Here is a 16,854-nt window from a genome sequence, read left to right on the forward strand (position 1 = left end):
TGTTCTGGCCCTGTTACTGTTTCTGTTCCTGTTCTGGCCCTGTTACTGTTCTGTCCCTGTTCTGCCCCTGTTACTGTTCTGTCCCTGTTACTGTTTCTGCCCCTGTCCCTGTTCTGCCCCTGTCCCTGTTCTGCCCCCTGTTACTTTTCTGTCCCTGTTACTGTTCTGCCCCTGTTACTGTTCTGCCCCTGTTACTGTTCTATCCTGTTACTGTTCTATCCCTGTTACTGTTCTGTCCCTGTTACTGTTCTGCCCCTGTTACTGTTCTGCCCCTGTTACTGTTCTATCCCTGTTACTGTTCTGCCCCTGTTACTGTTCTGCCCCTGTTACTGTTCTGCCCCCTGTTACTGTTCTATCCCTGTTACTGTTCTATCCCTGTTACTGTTCTATCCCTGTTACTGTTCTATCCCTGTTACTGTTCTATCCCTGTTACTGTTCTATCCTGTTACTGTTCTGTCCCTGTTCTGCCCCTGTTACTGTTCTGTTACTGTTCTGTCCCTGTTCTGCCCCTGTTACTGTTCTATCCCTGTTACTGTTCTATCCCTGTTACTGTTCTGTCCCTGTTCTGTCCCTGTTACTGTTCTATCCCTGTTACTGTTCTATCCCTGTTACTGTTCTGTCCCTGTTATGCCCCTGTTACTGTTCTGTCCCTGTTACTGTTCTATCCCTGTTACTGTTCTGCCCCTGTTACTGTTCTGTCCCTGTTACTGTTCTGCCCCTGTTACTGTTCTGCCCCTGTTACTGTTATATCCCTGTTACTGTTCTATCCCTGTTACTGTTCTGTTACTGTTCTGCCCCGTAACTGTTCTGTTACTGTTCTATCCCTGTTACTGTTCTGGTCCTGTTACTGTTCTGGCCCTGTTACTGTTCTGGTCCTGTTACTGTTCTGGTCCTGTTACTGTTCTGGCCCTGTTACTGTTCTGGCCCTGTTACTGTTCTGTTCCTGTTCTGGCCCTGTTACTGTTCTGGCCCTGTTACTGTTCTGTTCCTGTTCTGGCCCTGTTACTGTTCTGGCCCTGTTCTGGCCCTGTTACTGTTCTGGCCCTGTTACTGTTCTGTTACTGTTCTGGCCCTGTTACCGTTCTGTTCCTGTTCTGATCCTGTTACCATTCTGTTCCTGTTCTGGCCATGTTATTGTTCTGGTACTGTTCTGGGCCTGTCATTGTTCTGTTCCTGTTCTGGCCCTATTACTATTCTGTTCCTCTTCTGGCCCTGTTACTGTTCTGTTCCTGTTCTGGGCCTGTCATTGTTCTGGTACTGTTCTGGCCCTGTTATTGTTCTGGTACTGTTCTGGCCCTATTACTGTTCTGTTCCTGTTCTGGGCCTGTCATTGTTCTGTTCCTGTTCTGGCCCTATTACTATTCTGTTACTGTTCTGGCCCTGTTACTGTTCTGTTCCTGTTCTGGGCCTGTCATTGTTCTGTTCCTGTTCTGGCCCTGTTATTGTTATGTTACTGTTCTGTTCAGTTACTGTTCTGCCCCTGTTACTGTTATGTTACTGTTCTGTTCAGTTACTGTTCTGCCCCTGTTACTGTTCTGTTACTGTTCTGTTACTGTTCTGTTCAATTCTTTAAAGTATTGTTTGGGCTGTCGGTGGAAATGTCTGCTTGGAGATTTGCCATGCCCATTTCCAAGAACCATACATTTGTGGTTGATTGAATTGACTTGGAATCGTGCCATAACTGCCATTTCAAGAACCACCCCAGACTTCCTAGAGTGTTAATATACTGTAGCAAGTTAACATTTGACCTGTTTTATGGGTCTTAGATAATGAACATGAATTACAAATGCAGTTGACTGAAATATATATTTTCACATTTCTGGTCTGGAATAGCTTGAATTATTTAGTTCTTCATGTGAAGCTGTTTCAAGCCTGGTGTAGGGGAGGGCAGAAGGGAGTGAGGGAGGAAGGTAGAGAATTTCACTGGACAATGTAGGTCTATGTTAATATCTAAGAAATACTAAATGTACACACAATCTGTTCAGTATCTATAGTCATCCATAATGATTTCCAGAATGAGTACCTCAGCCCTGTGCTGTACAGTGAGAGGGATTCCACATGGCACAGACACATATCATACACAGACACACACCCACACATCATAACTTAACTGACAGATTAAAGTCTGCTTGAAAGAGCCGCTAAGCTGCTAATGTTGGCTATCAAGCTAACAAAGTTAGTCCCAGATGAGTTTTCCAGTGGAGCCCTCTTTGACTGGAGAAGTAAATCAATCAATCAAATTTATTTATAATGCCCTTCTTACATCAGCTGATGTCACAAAGTGCTGTACAGAAATCCAGCCTAAAACCCCAAACAGCAAGCAATGCAGGTGTAGTAGCACGGTGGCTATGAAAATCTCCCTAGAAAGGCCAGAATCTAGGAAGAAACCTAGAGGAACCAGGCTATGAGGGGTGGGCGGGTGGAGATTATAACAGAACATGGCCAAGATGTTCAAATGTTCATTGATGACCAGCGGGTTCAAATAACAATAATCACAGTGGTTGTAGAGGGTGCAACAGGACAGCACCTCAGGAGTAAATGTCAGTTGGCTTTTCATAGCTGATCATTCAGAGTAACTCTACCATTCCTGCTGTCTCTAGAGAGTTGAAAACAGCAGCTCTGGGACAGGTAGCATGTCCGGTGAACAGGTCAGGGTTCCATAGCTGCAGGCAGAACAGTTGAAACTGGAGCAGCAGCATGACCAGGTGAACTGGGGACAGCAAGGAGGCATTAGGCCAGGTTGTCCTGAGGCATGGTCCTAGGGCTCAGGTCCTCTGAAACAGAGAAAGAAAGAAAGAGAGAGAGAGAGCATAATTAAATTCACACAGGACACGGGAGAAATACTCCAGATAAAACAGACTGACTCTAGCCTCCCGACACAAACTATTGGAGCATAAATACTTGAGTCTGAGACAGGAGGGGTCAGAAGACACTGTGGCCCTGTCCGACAATACCCCGGACAGGGCCAAACAGACAGGATATAACCCCACCCACTTTGAAAAAAGAACAGCCCCCACGCCACTAGAGGCATATCTCCAAACACCAACATACCATACTGAGACAAGGCCGAGTATAGCCCACGAAGATCTCCCTAACGGCACAACCCAAAGGGGGGTGCCAAAAGAAAAAAGAATGAAGGTTTCCAGTGCTGTAGGAGCTGTATCGACTACGTTTGTTAGGGACAAACTGGATCGTTCAGAGTTCCAATGTGGCATTTTGCTTGTCGAGGATTATAGGCTTAAGGTGACTTCCTTGATCACGCAGGTCGCCAGCCTACGTAAGAAACTGGGGAAAACGCAGAGTGGAGTGTTTACCTTTTCTACGCCTGTGGCTGAATGGCATTCGTGCATGTTGGATGCATCTCCGTCTTGTCGTTAACCGACTGGCCGGTGTTGCCTGGAGTTTGTTCACCAGGGGAGCCATCTCCTGCCTCTCCTCCCCATCTGATAGGGGAGTCGAAGGAGCACAGCAAGAAGGAGCACAGCAATCGACGATGGTCGCATGTCACGAGCCGGGGAAGACAGCGGCCTCCCGCAAAGCTGTCTAGACTCCCAACGAGAGGCCCGGAGCGGATACAAACAACTAATAATTTTGCCACCCTGGAGCCTGATCTTCCTGCACCTTCCTCACTGGGGGGGGGTACCTGTGTCTGCGGCCATTGTGCCTATTCCAACTCGTTCCCCTACGATTTCGAAGTCGACGTCGGCAACCTTCCGTCCCTGCTCTGGATTGAGCAGGGCTGCTTCATCTGTCAGAGGCACCATCCTGTGAAGCATGGGAGTGGGGTTTCTCCATCTGTCAGAGGCACCATCCTGTGAAGCATGGGAGTGGGGTTTCTCCATCTGTCAGAGGCACCATCCTGTGAAGCATGGGAGTGGGGTTTCTCCATCTGTCAGAGGCACCATCCTGTGAAGCATGGGAGTGGGGTTTCTCCATCTGTCAGAGGCACCATCCTGTGAAGCATGGGAGTGGGGTTTTTCCATCTGTCAGAGGCACCATCCTGTGAAGCATGGGAGTGGGTGGATTTTCTCGTCTTTCTCGCCAGCCGTGATTTTGGGCAGCTCCATGGTAAGAAATGTGACTCTCCCTGGTGCAAAAACAATGACCTATCCCGGAGCTTGTGTAAATGACATTACTAAGCTCCCGTATGTACTACACCAGGACATGGACATCGATTCCATCATAGTCCATGTGGGTTTTTATGACATTATGAAGGGCAGCTCTGGACAGTTGAAACTGGATTTCAAAGGACTGATTGACTTTGCTTGACTCTAATAAAAGACCCATCATATCTGGTCATGTGCCCTCTCTGAATTGTGGCATTGAATGCTTTAGCCGGATTCTTTCTCTTCACAACTGGCTACGTGATTATTGCAGTTCAATGGGTGTAACTTTTGTTGACAATTTCGATACCTTTTGTAAACAAAACACGTTTTATTAGGAGGATGGGATCCACCCAAATCATTTGGGTTCAATTCATTCCTACCATTGTGTCGAAGAGTCATCATAATGCTTTAGCAAATGCACATTATACCAGGGGCATTGGTAGACACAATGTAAGTAACCTAATTGAGGTCCCTCTGACTGCCCTGAATGGCTCTGCTGATCCTACAGTTATTGTATGTAGCAAGCATGTGCCTATGAACCAGATGTTTGCTGTTAGCACTGAGGCTGTGTGCCCTAGTAGGAAGTCCACTGTGTGCAGCTCACCCTCCACTAACATAAATAACATGAGAATATCTACTCCTGTTAAGCCTCCCAGTAAAGCAATGAAAACAAGCAAGATTCCCAGAAAAGTGCTCAAAATAGCCCATGTTAACATAAGTAGATTAAGAAACAAGGTTAATTAAAATGAACAACTTGCTAGTTGTTCAGAAATGCACATTGACAATACCTTTCATGATACAGTGGTAGCGATACAAGGTTATAACATTTACAGAAAATACAAATGCCAGTGGTGGAGGTGTTGCTGTTTATATTCAGAACCACATTCCTGTAAAGATTAGAGAGGATCTCATGTTAAATACTGTTGAAGTAATATGGCTACAAGTTCATTTGCCTCACCTAAAGCCCATTCTTGTGGGAAGCTGCTATAGACCACCAAGTGCTAACAGTCAGTATCTGGATAACATGTGTGAAATGCTTGATCGTTTATGTGATATCAACAGAGAGGTTTCATCATGCTGGCCACTCAAAAAAAGCTTCAAACTGTAACCAGTGCCTGCAACCTGGTTCAGGTTATCAGTCAACCTACCAGGGTAGTTACAAACAGCACAGGAATGAAATCATCAACATGCATTAATCACAACTTTACTAATGCTGCAGAAATGTGCTTGAAAAGAGTATCCAGATCCATCAGATGTAGAGATCGCAATATAGTAGCAATATCTAGGAAAACCAGTTCCAAAGGCTGGGCCTAATGTAGTGTATAAGAGGTTATACATGAAGTTTTGTAGTGATTCCTGTGTTGTTGATGTGAAGAATATGTGTTAGTTTGTGGTGTGTGTAATGAGGAGCAAACAGATGTTGTACTTGACACATTTATGAAATTGCTTATTCCAGTTGCTAATAAGCATGCACCCATTAATGCAATGACAAAAAATTGTATGGTTGAGAGGGATGAGGCTAAATAAATTGCCAGTAAGTCTGGCTGCACAACCGATTGGCAAACATACTGCAAGTTGAGAAATCATGTGACTAAATAAAAAACGACACCATGAAACAAACATAAATGACATAAAGAATGATAAAAAGCTTTAAAGCACCTTAAATGAAATTTTGGGAAAAAAGTCCAACTCAGCTCCATCATTCATTGAATCATATGGCTAATTCATCACAAAACCAACTGATATTGTCAACTGCTTAATTTTTTTTTCATTGGCAAGATTAGCAAACTTAGTCATGACATGCCAGCAACAAACCCTGACCCTAAACTTCCAAGTATATCTGACCTAATTATGAAAGGCAAGCATTGTAATTTGGAATTGTGAGTGTGGGAAAATTATTGTTGTCTACCAAAAATGACAAGCCACCGGGGTCTGACAGTTTAGATGGAAAATTACTGAGGATAATAGCGGACGATATTGCTACTCCTATTTTCCATATTTTCAATTCAAGCCTACTGGAAAGTGTGTGCCCCCAGACCTGGAGGGAAGCTAAAGTCATTCCGCTACCTAAGAATAGTAAAGCCCCCTGTACTGGCTCAAATAACCGACCAATCAGCCTGTTACCAACCCTTAGTAAAGTTTTGGAAAAAATTGTGTTTGCTCCTCATTACACACCGCAAACCAACAAATATTCTTTACATCAACAACATAGGAATCACTACAAAACATATTGTATGACCTCTTATAGACTATATTAGGCCCAGCCTTTGGAACTTTGATTTTCCTAGATATGTGTTATTTCATGGTTTTGTTGAAAATAGTAAAAATAAGTTGTTTTAAAACTTTTAGGTAGTGTACCTAGACACACACTATATATATGCACACAAACACACATGTTTTCACTGCACTACAAGGTTGTGGTCACATGTAATTTCCTGAAGGCATTAGTTCATAAGTGGAGAGGGGCTGGATTGGAGTTAGTGGGAGGTCGGGAGGGGCAGAGAGATGCATTTCCTATTGTCTGTCCACGGGGGGGATGGTTTGGAGGTAGCAGGCAGGATGCATGTCTCATTGCCTGCATCATGAAGTCGTAAAGAGGCTGTTATCGACTGGAGGACAACAGAGATGATGCCCCCTGACATCTGTTCACTACAGAGATTTTGCAGTCTCTGGAGAGAGGACTTTTAAATGGCGAGGCAGAGTAACAGCCCTGACCTTACCATACAATATTATCACCTTACTGAGGGACTCACCATACCATATAATCACCATACTGAGAGACCATACCATATAATCACCATACTGAGAGACCTCACCATACCATATAATCACCATACTGAGAGACCTCACCATAACATATTATCACCATACTGAGGGACCTCACCATACCATATTATCACCATACTGAGGGACCATACCATATTATCACCATACTGAGGGACCTCACCATACCATATTATCACCATACTGAGGGACCTAACCATATTATCACCATACTGAGGGACCATACCATATTATCACCATACTGAGGGATCTCACCATACCATATTATCACCATACTGAGGGACCATACCATATTATCACCATACTGAGGGATCTCACCATACCATATTATCACCATACTGAGGGACCATACCATATTATCACCATACTGAGGGATCTCACCATACCATATTATCACCATACTGAGGGACCATACCATATTATCACCATACTGAGGGACCTCACCATACCATATTATCACCATACTGAGGGACCTAACCATATTATCACCATACTGAGGGACCATACCATATTATCACCATACTGAGGGATCTCACCATACCATATTATCACCATACTGAGGGATCTCACCATACCATATTATCACCATACTGAGGGATCTCACCATACCATATTATCACCATACTGAGGGATCTCACCATACCATATTATCACCATACTGAGGGATCTCACCATACCATATTATCACCATACTGAGGGACCGATATGATATGTATTGTGCTTTGATGCTATGATTTTATTGCGATTTGATGTGCAAGATATTCCCCCATCACTAATGATGACATCATCATCTTTGATTATCACATCCTTGATGACTACACTATGACTATAGCAATTTGAAGAGTTCTAATGTTTGTTGGCCAGTGTTATAATTATTATAGTGTGTTATAAACAGTGTAATAATACCATACCGTTCTCTCTTTGTGTCCCTGCAGTATGATGGTGTTTGGGGTGCTGACATTGATCCTGAGCTGGGCGTCTCTGGGAGCTGACCTGGCCTCTGCTGTGGTGAGTGAATTTGACTCTGAGGCCTGCGTTCCAAATGGAACCCTATACCCCAGGGGTGTCAAACATACAGCCGGATCCTGCCATCCAGAGCTACCCTCTCCAACCCTAATCTAGAGCACCTGATTCTAAAAATGTGCTGGTTGATAAACTGAACCAGGTTAGTTACAAATGGGGTGAAAGTGAAAACCTACAGGACGTTTGCTCTCCAGGAACAAGGTTGGGGTGAAAACATACAGGACGTTTGCTCTCCAGGAACAGGGTTAGAGTGAACACCTACAGGACGATAGCTCTCCAGGAACAGGGTTAGAGTGAAAACCTACCGGAGGGTAGCTCTCCAGGAAAAGGGTTAGAGTGAAAACCTACAGGAGGGGGTAGCTCTCCAGGAACAGGGTTAGAGTGAAAACCTTCAGGAGGGGGTAGCACTCCAGGAACAGGGTTGGAGTGAAAACCTTCAGGAGGGGGTAGCTCTCCAGGAACAGGGTTGGAGAGCCCTGATCTTAGGAATATGGTAACATATTGAAACAACTCAGGACCATGTCCAACTGTTACTGTGCTAACCAATTCTCACCATGGCTGACAGCTAAGACAAATTGCTTTGGGGCCAAGAGGGTTCACTCTCAATTTGAAAGTCTTCTTGTAGAGTGTGTGTGTGAGTCTGTACTCTGTGAGAAATCACATTAAATAGTTTTCCGGCAGAAATCCTTAGGGATATGGCTTTATATGTGCTCTGAATACATATTCACAATGTGTTAACATAAAGCCATATTGCTTTTACATAGACGAGTATTATTGCAAGTGCATAGTACTATCAAGATGGCACCGACAGGGAGGGCTGCCTCGCTTCTAGTTCGTAGCAAACTTTGCAGTATTTTGTTTTTTTTATGTATTATTTCTTACATTGTTAGCCCAGAAAATGTTATGTGTTCTTACATATAGCCAGGAAGGACTGTTGGATATCAGAGCGGTGGTAACTCACCAGCACTACCAGCATTAGAACCAGGAATACAACTTTCCGAAGGGGATCCTTTGTTCGCACCATCCAGCGGAATTGAACTGATTCCAAAGGCTGACCCAAAACAATGTTCAGTCCATGGATAATAAAGTTGACGATCTCAGGGCAAGGGTTTCTTTCCAGAGAAACATCATACAGGAACTCAAGTCAATTTTTTCACCCAACCTAGAATACCTCACAATCAAATGCCATCCGTATTATCTCCCAAAACAATTATCTTTGATTATAGTCATGGCCGTGTATATCCCTCCGCAAGACGATACCACAACAGCCCTCAAGGAACTTCACTGGACTTTATTCAAACTGGAAACCATATACATTAGCCTGATGCTGCATTTATTGTAGCTGGGGATTTTAACAAAGCAAATTTGAGGAAAAGGCTGCCTAAATTCTATCAGCATATCGATGCTAGTACTCGTGCTGCTTAAACACTCAACAATTGCTCCATTTTGCTCCTCCCTTCTTATAGGCAGAAACTCCAACAGAAACCTGTGCTAAGGACTATTCAACGCAGGTCTGACCCATCGGAATCCACACTTCAAGATTGTTTTGATCACACGGACTGGGATATGTTCCAGGTAGCCTCCGAGAATAATATTGATGAATACATTGAGACGGTGACTGAGTTTATCAGGAAGTGTATAAGAGATGTTGTACCCACTGTGACTGTTAAAACCTACCCTAACCAGAAACTGTGGATAGATGGTAGCATTCGTGCACAACTGAAAGCGCGAACCACCACATTTAACCATGGCAAGGTGACTGGGAATATGGCAAACAGAGTAGCCATATATACAAACAGAGTAGTCATTCCCCCTGCAAGGCAATCAAACAGGCAAAACATCAGTATAGAGACAAAGTGGAGTCTCAATTCAATGGCTCAGACACGAAACGTATGTGGCAGGGTCTACAGACAACCACGGACTACAAAAGGAAAACCAGCCACTTCGCGGACACCAACGTCTTGCTTCCAGACATTCTAAACACGTTATTTGCCCGCTTTGAGGATAGCACAGTGCCACTGACGTGGCCCGCTACCAAGGATTGTGGGCTCTCCTTCTCCGTGGCTGACGTGAGTAAGACATTTAAGCATGTCAACACTTGTCGGCCCAGACGGCATCACGAGCTGCATCCTCAAAGCATGTGAAGACCAGCTGGCTGGTGTGTTTACGGACATATTCAATCTCTCCCTATCCCAGTCTTCTGTCCCCACATACTTCAAGATAGCCACCATTGTTCCTGTACGCAAGAATGCAAAGGTAACCGAACTAAATGACTATCGCCCCGTAGCACTCACCTCTGTCATCATGAAGTGCTTTGAGAGACTAGTCAAGGATCATATCACCTCCACCTTGCCTGTCACCCTAGACCCACTTCAATTTCTTACCGCCCCAATAGGTCCACAGACGATGCAATCGGCATCACACTGCACACTGCCCTATTCCATATGGACAAGAGGAATACCTATGTAAGAATGCTGTTTGTTGACTATAGCTCGGCATTCAACACCATAGTACCCTCCAAACTCGTCATTAAGCTCGAGACCCTGGGTCTGAATACCGCCCTGTGCAATTGGGTCCTGGACTTCCTGACGGGCCGCCCCCAGGTGGTGAAAATAGAAAACAACACCTCCACTTCGCTGATCCTCAACACTGGGGCCACACAAGGGTGCGTGCTCAGACCCTTCCATACTCCCTGTTCACCCCTGAGTGCGTGGCCAAGCATGCCTCCAACACAATCATCAAGTTTGCAGACGACAGTAGTAGGCTTGATTACCAACAACGACGAGACAGCCTACATGGAGGAGGTGAGGGCTCTGGGAGTGTGGTGCCAAGAAAATAACCTCTCACTCAACGTCAACAAAACAAAGGAGATGATCATGGACTTCCGGAAACAGCAGAGGGAGCACCCCCCTATCCACATCGACGGGACAGCAGTGGAGAAGGTGGAAAGTTTTAACTTCCTCGGCATACACATTACTGACCAACTGAAATGGTCCACCCACACAGGCAGCGTGGTGAAGAAGGTGCATCAGCGCCTCTTCAACCTTAGAAGGCTGAAGAAATGTGGCTTTTCACCTAAAGCCCTCACAAACTTTTACAGAGGCACAATTGAGATCATCCTGTCGGGCTGTATCACCGCCTGGTACAGCAACTGCACCTCCCACACCCGCAGGGCTCTCCAGAGGGTGGTGCGGTCTGCACAACGCATCACCGGGGGGAAACTACCTGCCCTCCAGGACACCTACGGCACCCGATGTCACAGGAGGCTATCAACCAAGGCTATCAACCACCCGAGCCACTGCCTGGTCACACGCTGTCATTCAGAAAGCGAGGTCAGTACAGGTGCATCAAAGCTGGGACCGAGAGACTGAAAAACAGCTTCTATCTCAAGGCCATCAAACTGTTAAATTGCCATCACTAGCACAGAGAGGCTGCTGCCTATATACATAGATTTGAAATCATTGGCCACTTTAGTAAATGGAACACTAGTCACTTTAATAATGTTTTCATATCTTGTTATGCATATCTTACACTCATCTCATATGTATATACTGTATTCTATACTGTTCTACTCTATCTTAGTCTATGTTTCTCTGACATTGCTTGCCCATATATTTATATATTCTTAATTCCATTCCTTTACCTAGATTTGTGTGTATTAGGTATATGTTGTGAAATTGTTAGATATTACTTGTTAAATATGGCTGCACTGTCGGAACTAGAAGCACAAGCATTTCGCTACACCCGCAATAACATCTGCTAAACACGTGTATGGGACCAATACATTTTGATTTGATTTGAATGGAGAGGGTATTTTCTCAACCAACATTTCTTACCCCTTACTGCTGTCTGGAAAACATGTGATTGGATGTCTGTTGATTCAGATTCAACTCGGTATGACAAACACTGAGGAGTTGGAGACAGAAAAGAGGCTGCTGGAAAAGGAGAAAGAGCAAGTTTTTTGGAGCCCTTTTGATTTCAATGAAACTTTCCAGACATATTTTCCCATGGTAGAAGTGGTCAGAAAGTGACTTTTTGGACCAGAATGCCAAAGCATTCAGGAGATAGAGGTGCTCAAAACTGACCCATTTTGCCTACACCACCCTATCATGACACATCCATGTCTTTTATAAGTGGAAAAGATAAACATATGAATTGGATATCATTTAAAAGCTTACAAATAGGGTTGTCAAATTACTTAGTAATTTCTTTACAATAAATTGTAATTTTCTAACCTTTAACGTCAATGATTATTTTCGTGTATCTTTAGATTAGACCCTATTTTACATCATCTTTAGATTAGACCCTATTTTACATAATTTTTAGATTAGACCCTATTTTACATCATCTTTAGATTAGAACCTATTTTACATCATTTTTAGATGAGACCCTATTTTACATCATTTTTAGATGAGACCCTATTTTACATCATTTTTAGATTAGACCCTATTTTACATCATTTTTAGATGAGACCCTATTTTACATCATTTTTAGATTAGATCCTATTTTACATCATCTTTAGATGAGACCCTATTTTACATCATTTTTAGATTAGACCCTATTTTACATCATCTTTAGATTAGATCCTATTTTACATCATCTTTAGATGAGACCCTATTTTACATCATTTTTAGATTAGACCCTATTTTACATCATCTTTAGATTAGACCCTATTTTACATCATCTGATATGTTTGTGTTGCAACTCTATATTAGGAAGGTGTTCTTCATGTTTTGTGTTGACTATGTATAGTTAACAGATCTGTCATCATCATTATACAACCAACTAGTCAATGATGTTCTGTCAGGGATTATGAAACGAATGATGATGATGTTTCTATCCTGGAACATCTGAGTGCATGTGAATTCTCTGTTTCTATCTTGGAGCATCTGAGTGCATGTGAATGATCTGTGTCTATCCTGGAGTGCATGTGAATTCTCTGTGTCTATCTTGGAGCATCTGAATGCATGTGAATTCTCTGTTTCTATCTTGGAGCATCTGAATGCATGTGAATCTATGTTACTATCTTGAAACATCTGAATGCTGAATCTTTCTAACTTGGAGCATCCGAATGCATTTAAATCTCTGTTCTTAGTACAGGAAGAGGGGTATTTCAAATGCATAGATGCTGCTGAGTCACCACACGCTTAAGGCTTGTCGTGTTCCCTTTTTCTTCAGTTCGTTTGTTGTGGTTGTCGCTCCCCCCCGATTTGACTTGGGGCTGTGGATCATGGAAAGTTGTTCCCCCCCTGTTTTGAATTGGGGCTGTGGATCATGGAAAGTTGTTCCCCTTCTGTTTTGACTTGGGGCTGTGGATCATGGAAAGTTGTTCCTCCCCCTGTTTTGACTTGGGGCTGTGGATCATGGAAAGTTGTTCCCCTTCTGTTTTGACTTGGGGCTGTGGATCATGGAAAGTTGTTCCCCCCCTGTTTTGAATTGGGGCTGTGGATCATGGAAAGTTGTTCCCCTTCTGTTTTGACTTGGGGCTGTGGATCATGGAAAGTTGTTCCTCCCCCTGTTTTGACTTGGGGCTGTGGATCATGGAAAGTTGTTCCCCTTCTGTTTTGACTTGTGGCTGTGGATCATGGAAAGTTGTTCCTCCCCCTGTTTTGACTTGGGGCTGTGGATCATGGAAAGTTGTTCCCCCCCTGTTTTGACTTGGGGCTGTGGATCATGGAAAGTTGTTCCCCCCCCCTGTTTTGACTTGGGGCTGTGGATCATGGAAAGTTGTCCCCCCCCCCCCTGTTTTGACTTGGGGCTGTGGATCATGGAAAGTTGTTCCTCCCCCTGTTTTGACTTGGGGCTGTGGATCATGGAAAGTTGTTCCCCCCCTGTTTTGACTTGGGGCTGTGGATCATGGAAAGTTGTTCCTCCCCCTGTTTTGACTTGGGGCTGTGGATCATGGAAAGTTGTCCCCCCCCCTGTTTTGACTTGGGGCTGTGGATCATGGAAAGTTGTTCCTCCCCCTGTTTTGACTTGGGGCTGTGGATCATGGAAAGTTGTTCCCCCCCTGTTTTGACTTGGGGCTGTGGATCATGGAAAGTTGTTCCCCCCCTGTTTTGACTTGGGGCTGTGGATCATGGAAAGTTGTTCCTCCCCCTGTTTTGACTTGGGGCTGTGGATCATGGAAAGTTGTTCCCCCCCCTGTGTTGACTTGGGGCTGTGGATCATGGAAAGTTGTTCCTCCCCCTGTTTTGACTTGGGGCTGTGGATCATGGAAAGTTGTTCCCCTTCTGTTTTGACTTGGGGCTGTGGATCATGGAAAGTTGTTCCCCCCCTGTTTTGACTTGGGGCTGTGGATCATGGAAAGTTGTTCCCCTTCTGTTTTGACTTGGGGCTGTGGATCATGGAAAGTTGTTCCCCCCCTGTTTTGACTTGGGGCTGTGGATCATGGAAAGTTGTTCCTCCCCCTGTTTTGACTTGGGGCTGTGGATCATGGAAAGTTGTTCCCCCCCTGTTTTGAATTGCGTCTGTGGATCATGGAAAGTTGTTCCCCTTCTGTTTTGACTTGGGGCTGTGGATCATGGAAAGTTGTTCCTCCCCCTGTTTTGACTTGGGGCTGTGGATCATGGAAAGTTGTTCCCCTTCTGTTTTGACTTGGGGCTGTGGATCATGGAAAGTTGTTCCTCCCCCTGTTTTGACTTGGGGCTGTGGATCATGGAAAGTTGTTCCTCCCCCTGTTTTGACTTGGGGCTGTGGATCATGGAAAGTTGTCCCCCCCCCCTGTTTTGACTTGGGGCTGTGGATCATGGAAAGTTGTTCCTCCCCCTGTTTTGACTTGGGGCTGTGGATCATGGAAAGTTGTTCCCCTTCTGTTTTGACTTGGTGCTGTGGATCATGGAAAGTTGTTCCCCTTCTGTTTTGACTTGGGGCTGTGGATCATGGAAAGTTGTTCCTCCCCCTGTTTTGACTTGGGGCTGTGGATCATGGAAAGTTGTTCCCCCCCTGTTTTGACTTGGGGCTGTGGATCATGGAAAGTTGTTCCCCCCCTGTTTTGACTTGGGGCTGTGGATCATGGAAAGTTGTTCCTCCCCCTGTTTTGACTTGGGGCTGTGGATCATGGAAAGTTGTTCCCCCCCCTGTGTTGACTTGGGGCTGTGGATCATGGAAAGTTGTTCCTCCCCCTGTTTTGACTTGGGGCTGTGGATCATGGAAAGTTGTTCCCCTTCTGTTTTGACTTGGGGCTGTGGATCATGGAAAGTTGTTCCCCCCCTGTTTTGACTTGGGGCTGTGGATCATGGAAAGTTGTTCCCCTTCTGTTTTGACTTGGGGCTGTGGATCATGGAAAGTTGTTCCCCCCCTGTTTTGACTTGGGGCTGTGGATCATGGAAAGTTGTTCCTCCCCCTGTTTTGACTTGGGGCTGTGGATCATGGAAAGTTGTTCCCCCCCTGTTTTGAATTGCGTCTGTGGATCATGGAAAGTTGTTCCCCTTCTGTTTTGACTTGGGGCTGTGGATCATGGAAAGTTGTTCCTCCCCCTGTTTTGACTTGGGGCTGTGGATCATGGAAAGTTGTTCCCCTTCTGTTTTGACTTGGGGCTGTGGATCATGGAAAGTTGTTCCTCCCCCTGTTTTGACTTGGGGCTGTGGATCATGGAAAGTTGTTCCTCCCCCTGTTTTGACTTGGGGCTGTGGATCATGGAAAGTTGTCCCCCCCCTGTTTTGACTTGGGGCTGTGGATCATGGAAAGTTGTTCCTCCCCCTGTTTTGACTTGGGGCTGTGGATCATGGAAAGTTGTTCCCCTTCTGTTTTGACTTGGTGCTGTGGATCATGGAAAGTTGTTCCCCTTCTGTTTTGACTTGGGGCTGTGGATCATGGAAAGTTGTTCCTCCCCCTGTTTTGACTTGGGGCTGTGGATCATGGAAAGTTGTTCCCCCCCTGTTTTGACTTGGGGCTGTGGATCATGGAAAGTTGTTCCTCCCCCTGTTTTGACTTGGGGCTGTGGATCATGGAAAGTTGTTCCCCCCCCTGTGTTGACTTGGGGCTGTGGATCATGGAAAGTTGTTCCTCCCCCTGTTTTGACTTGGGGCTGTGGATCATGGAAAGTTGTTCCCCTTCTGTTTTGACTTGGGGCTGTGGATCATGGAAAGTTGTTCCCCCCCTGTTTTGACTTGGGGCTGTGGATCATGGAAAGTTGTTCCCCTTCTGTTTTGACTTGGGGCTGTGGATCATGGAAAGTTGTTCCCCCCCTGTTTTGACTTGGGGCTGTGGATCATGGAAAGTTGTTCCTCCCCCTGTTTTGACTTGGGGCTGTGGATCATGGAAAGTTGTTCCCCCCCCTGTGTTGACTTGGGGCTGTGGATCATGGAAAGTTGTTCCTCCCCCTGTTTTGACTTGGGGCTGTGGATCATGGAAAGTTGTTCCCCTTCTGTTTTGACTTGGGGCTGTGGATCATGGAAAGTTGTTCCCCTTCTGTTTTGACTTGGGGCTGTGGATCATGGAAAGTTGTTCCCCCCCTGTTTTGACTTGGGGCTGTGGATCATGGAAAGTTGTTCCTCCCCCTGTTTTGACTTGGGGCTGTGGATCATGGAAAGTTGTTCCCCCCCTGTTTTGAATTGCGTCTGTGGATCATGGAAAGTTGTTCCCCTTCTGTTTTGACTTGGGGCTGTGGATCATGGAAAGTTGTTCCTCCCCCTGTTTTGACTTGGGGCTGTGGATCATGGAAAGTTGTTCCCCTTCTGTTTTGACTTGGGGCTGTGGATCATGGAAAGTTGTTCCTCCCCCTGTTTTGACTTGGGGCTGTGGATCATGGAAAGTTGTTCCTCCCCCTGTTTTGACTTGGGGCTGTGGATCATGGAAAGTTGTCCCCCCCCCCTGTTTTGACTTGGGGCTGTGGATCATGGAAAGTTGTTCCTCCCCCTGTTTTGACTTGGGGCTGTGGATCATGGAAAGTTGTTCCCCTTCTGTTTTGACTTGGTGCTGTGGATCATGGAAAGTTGTT

The 16,854-nt window shown here is 45.2% G+C and overlaps 1 protein-coding gene across 3 annotated transcripts in view; it reads left to right on the top strand.

Moving 5' to 3' along the window:
- Nucleotides 1–16,854, top strand: part of LOC109900070 (protein tweety homolog 2-like) — a 131,914-nt gene that overhangs the window by 99,437 nt on the left and 15,623 nt on the right. For all 3 annotated transcript variants that reach the window (XM_031835238.1, XM_031835237.1, XM_031835239.1), the window contains exon 6: nt 7,826–7,898. In XM_031835238.1, the coding sequence (XP_031691098.1) occupies nt 7,826–7,898 (73 nt within the window). The remainder of the gene's footprint in view (nt 1–7,825; nt 7,899–16,854) is intronic.

The sequence above is a fragment of the Oncorhynchus kisutch genome, linkage group LG11, assembly GCF_002021735.2.
Source record: "Oncorhynchus kisutch isolate 150728-3 linkage group LG11, Okis_V2, whole genome shotgun sequence".
Classification (NCBI taxonomy): Eukaryota; Metazoa; Chordata; class Actinopteri; order Salmoniformes; family Salmonidae; genus Oncorhynchus; species Oncorhynchus kisutch.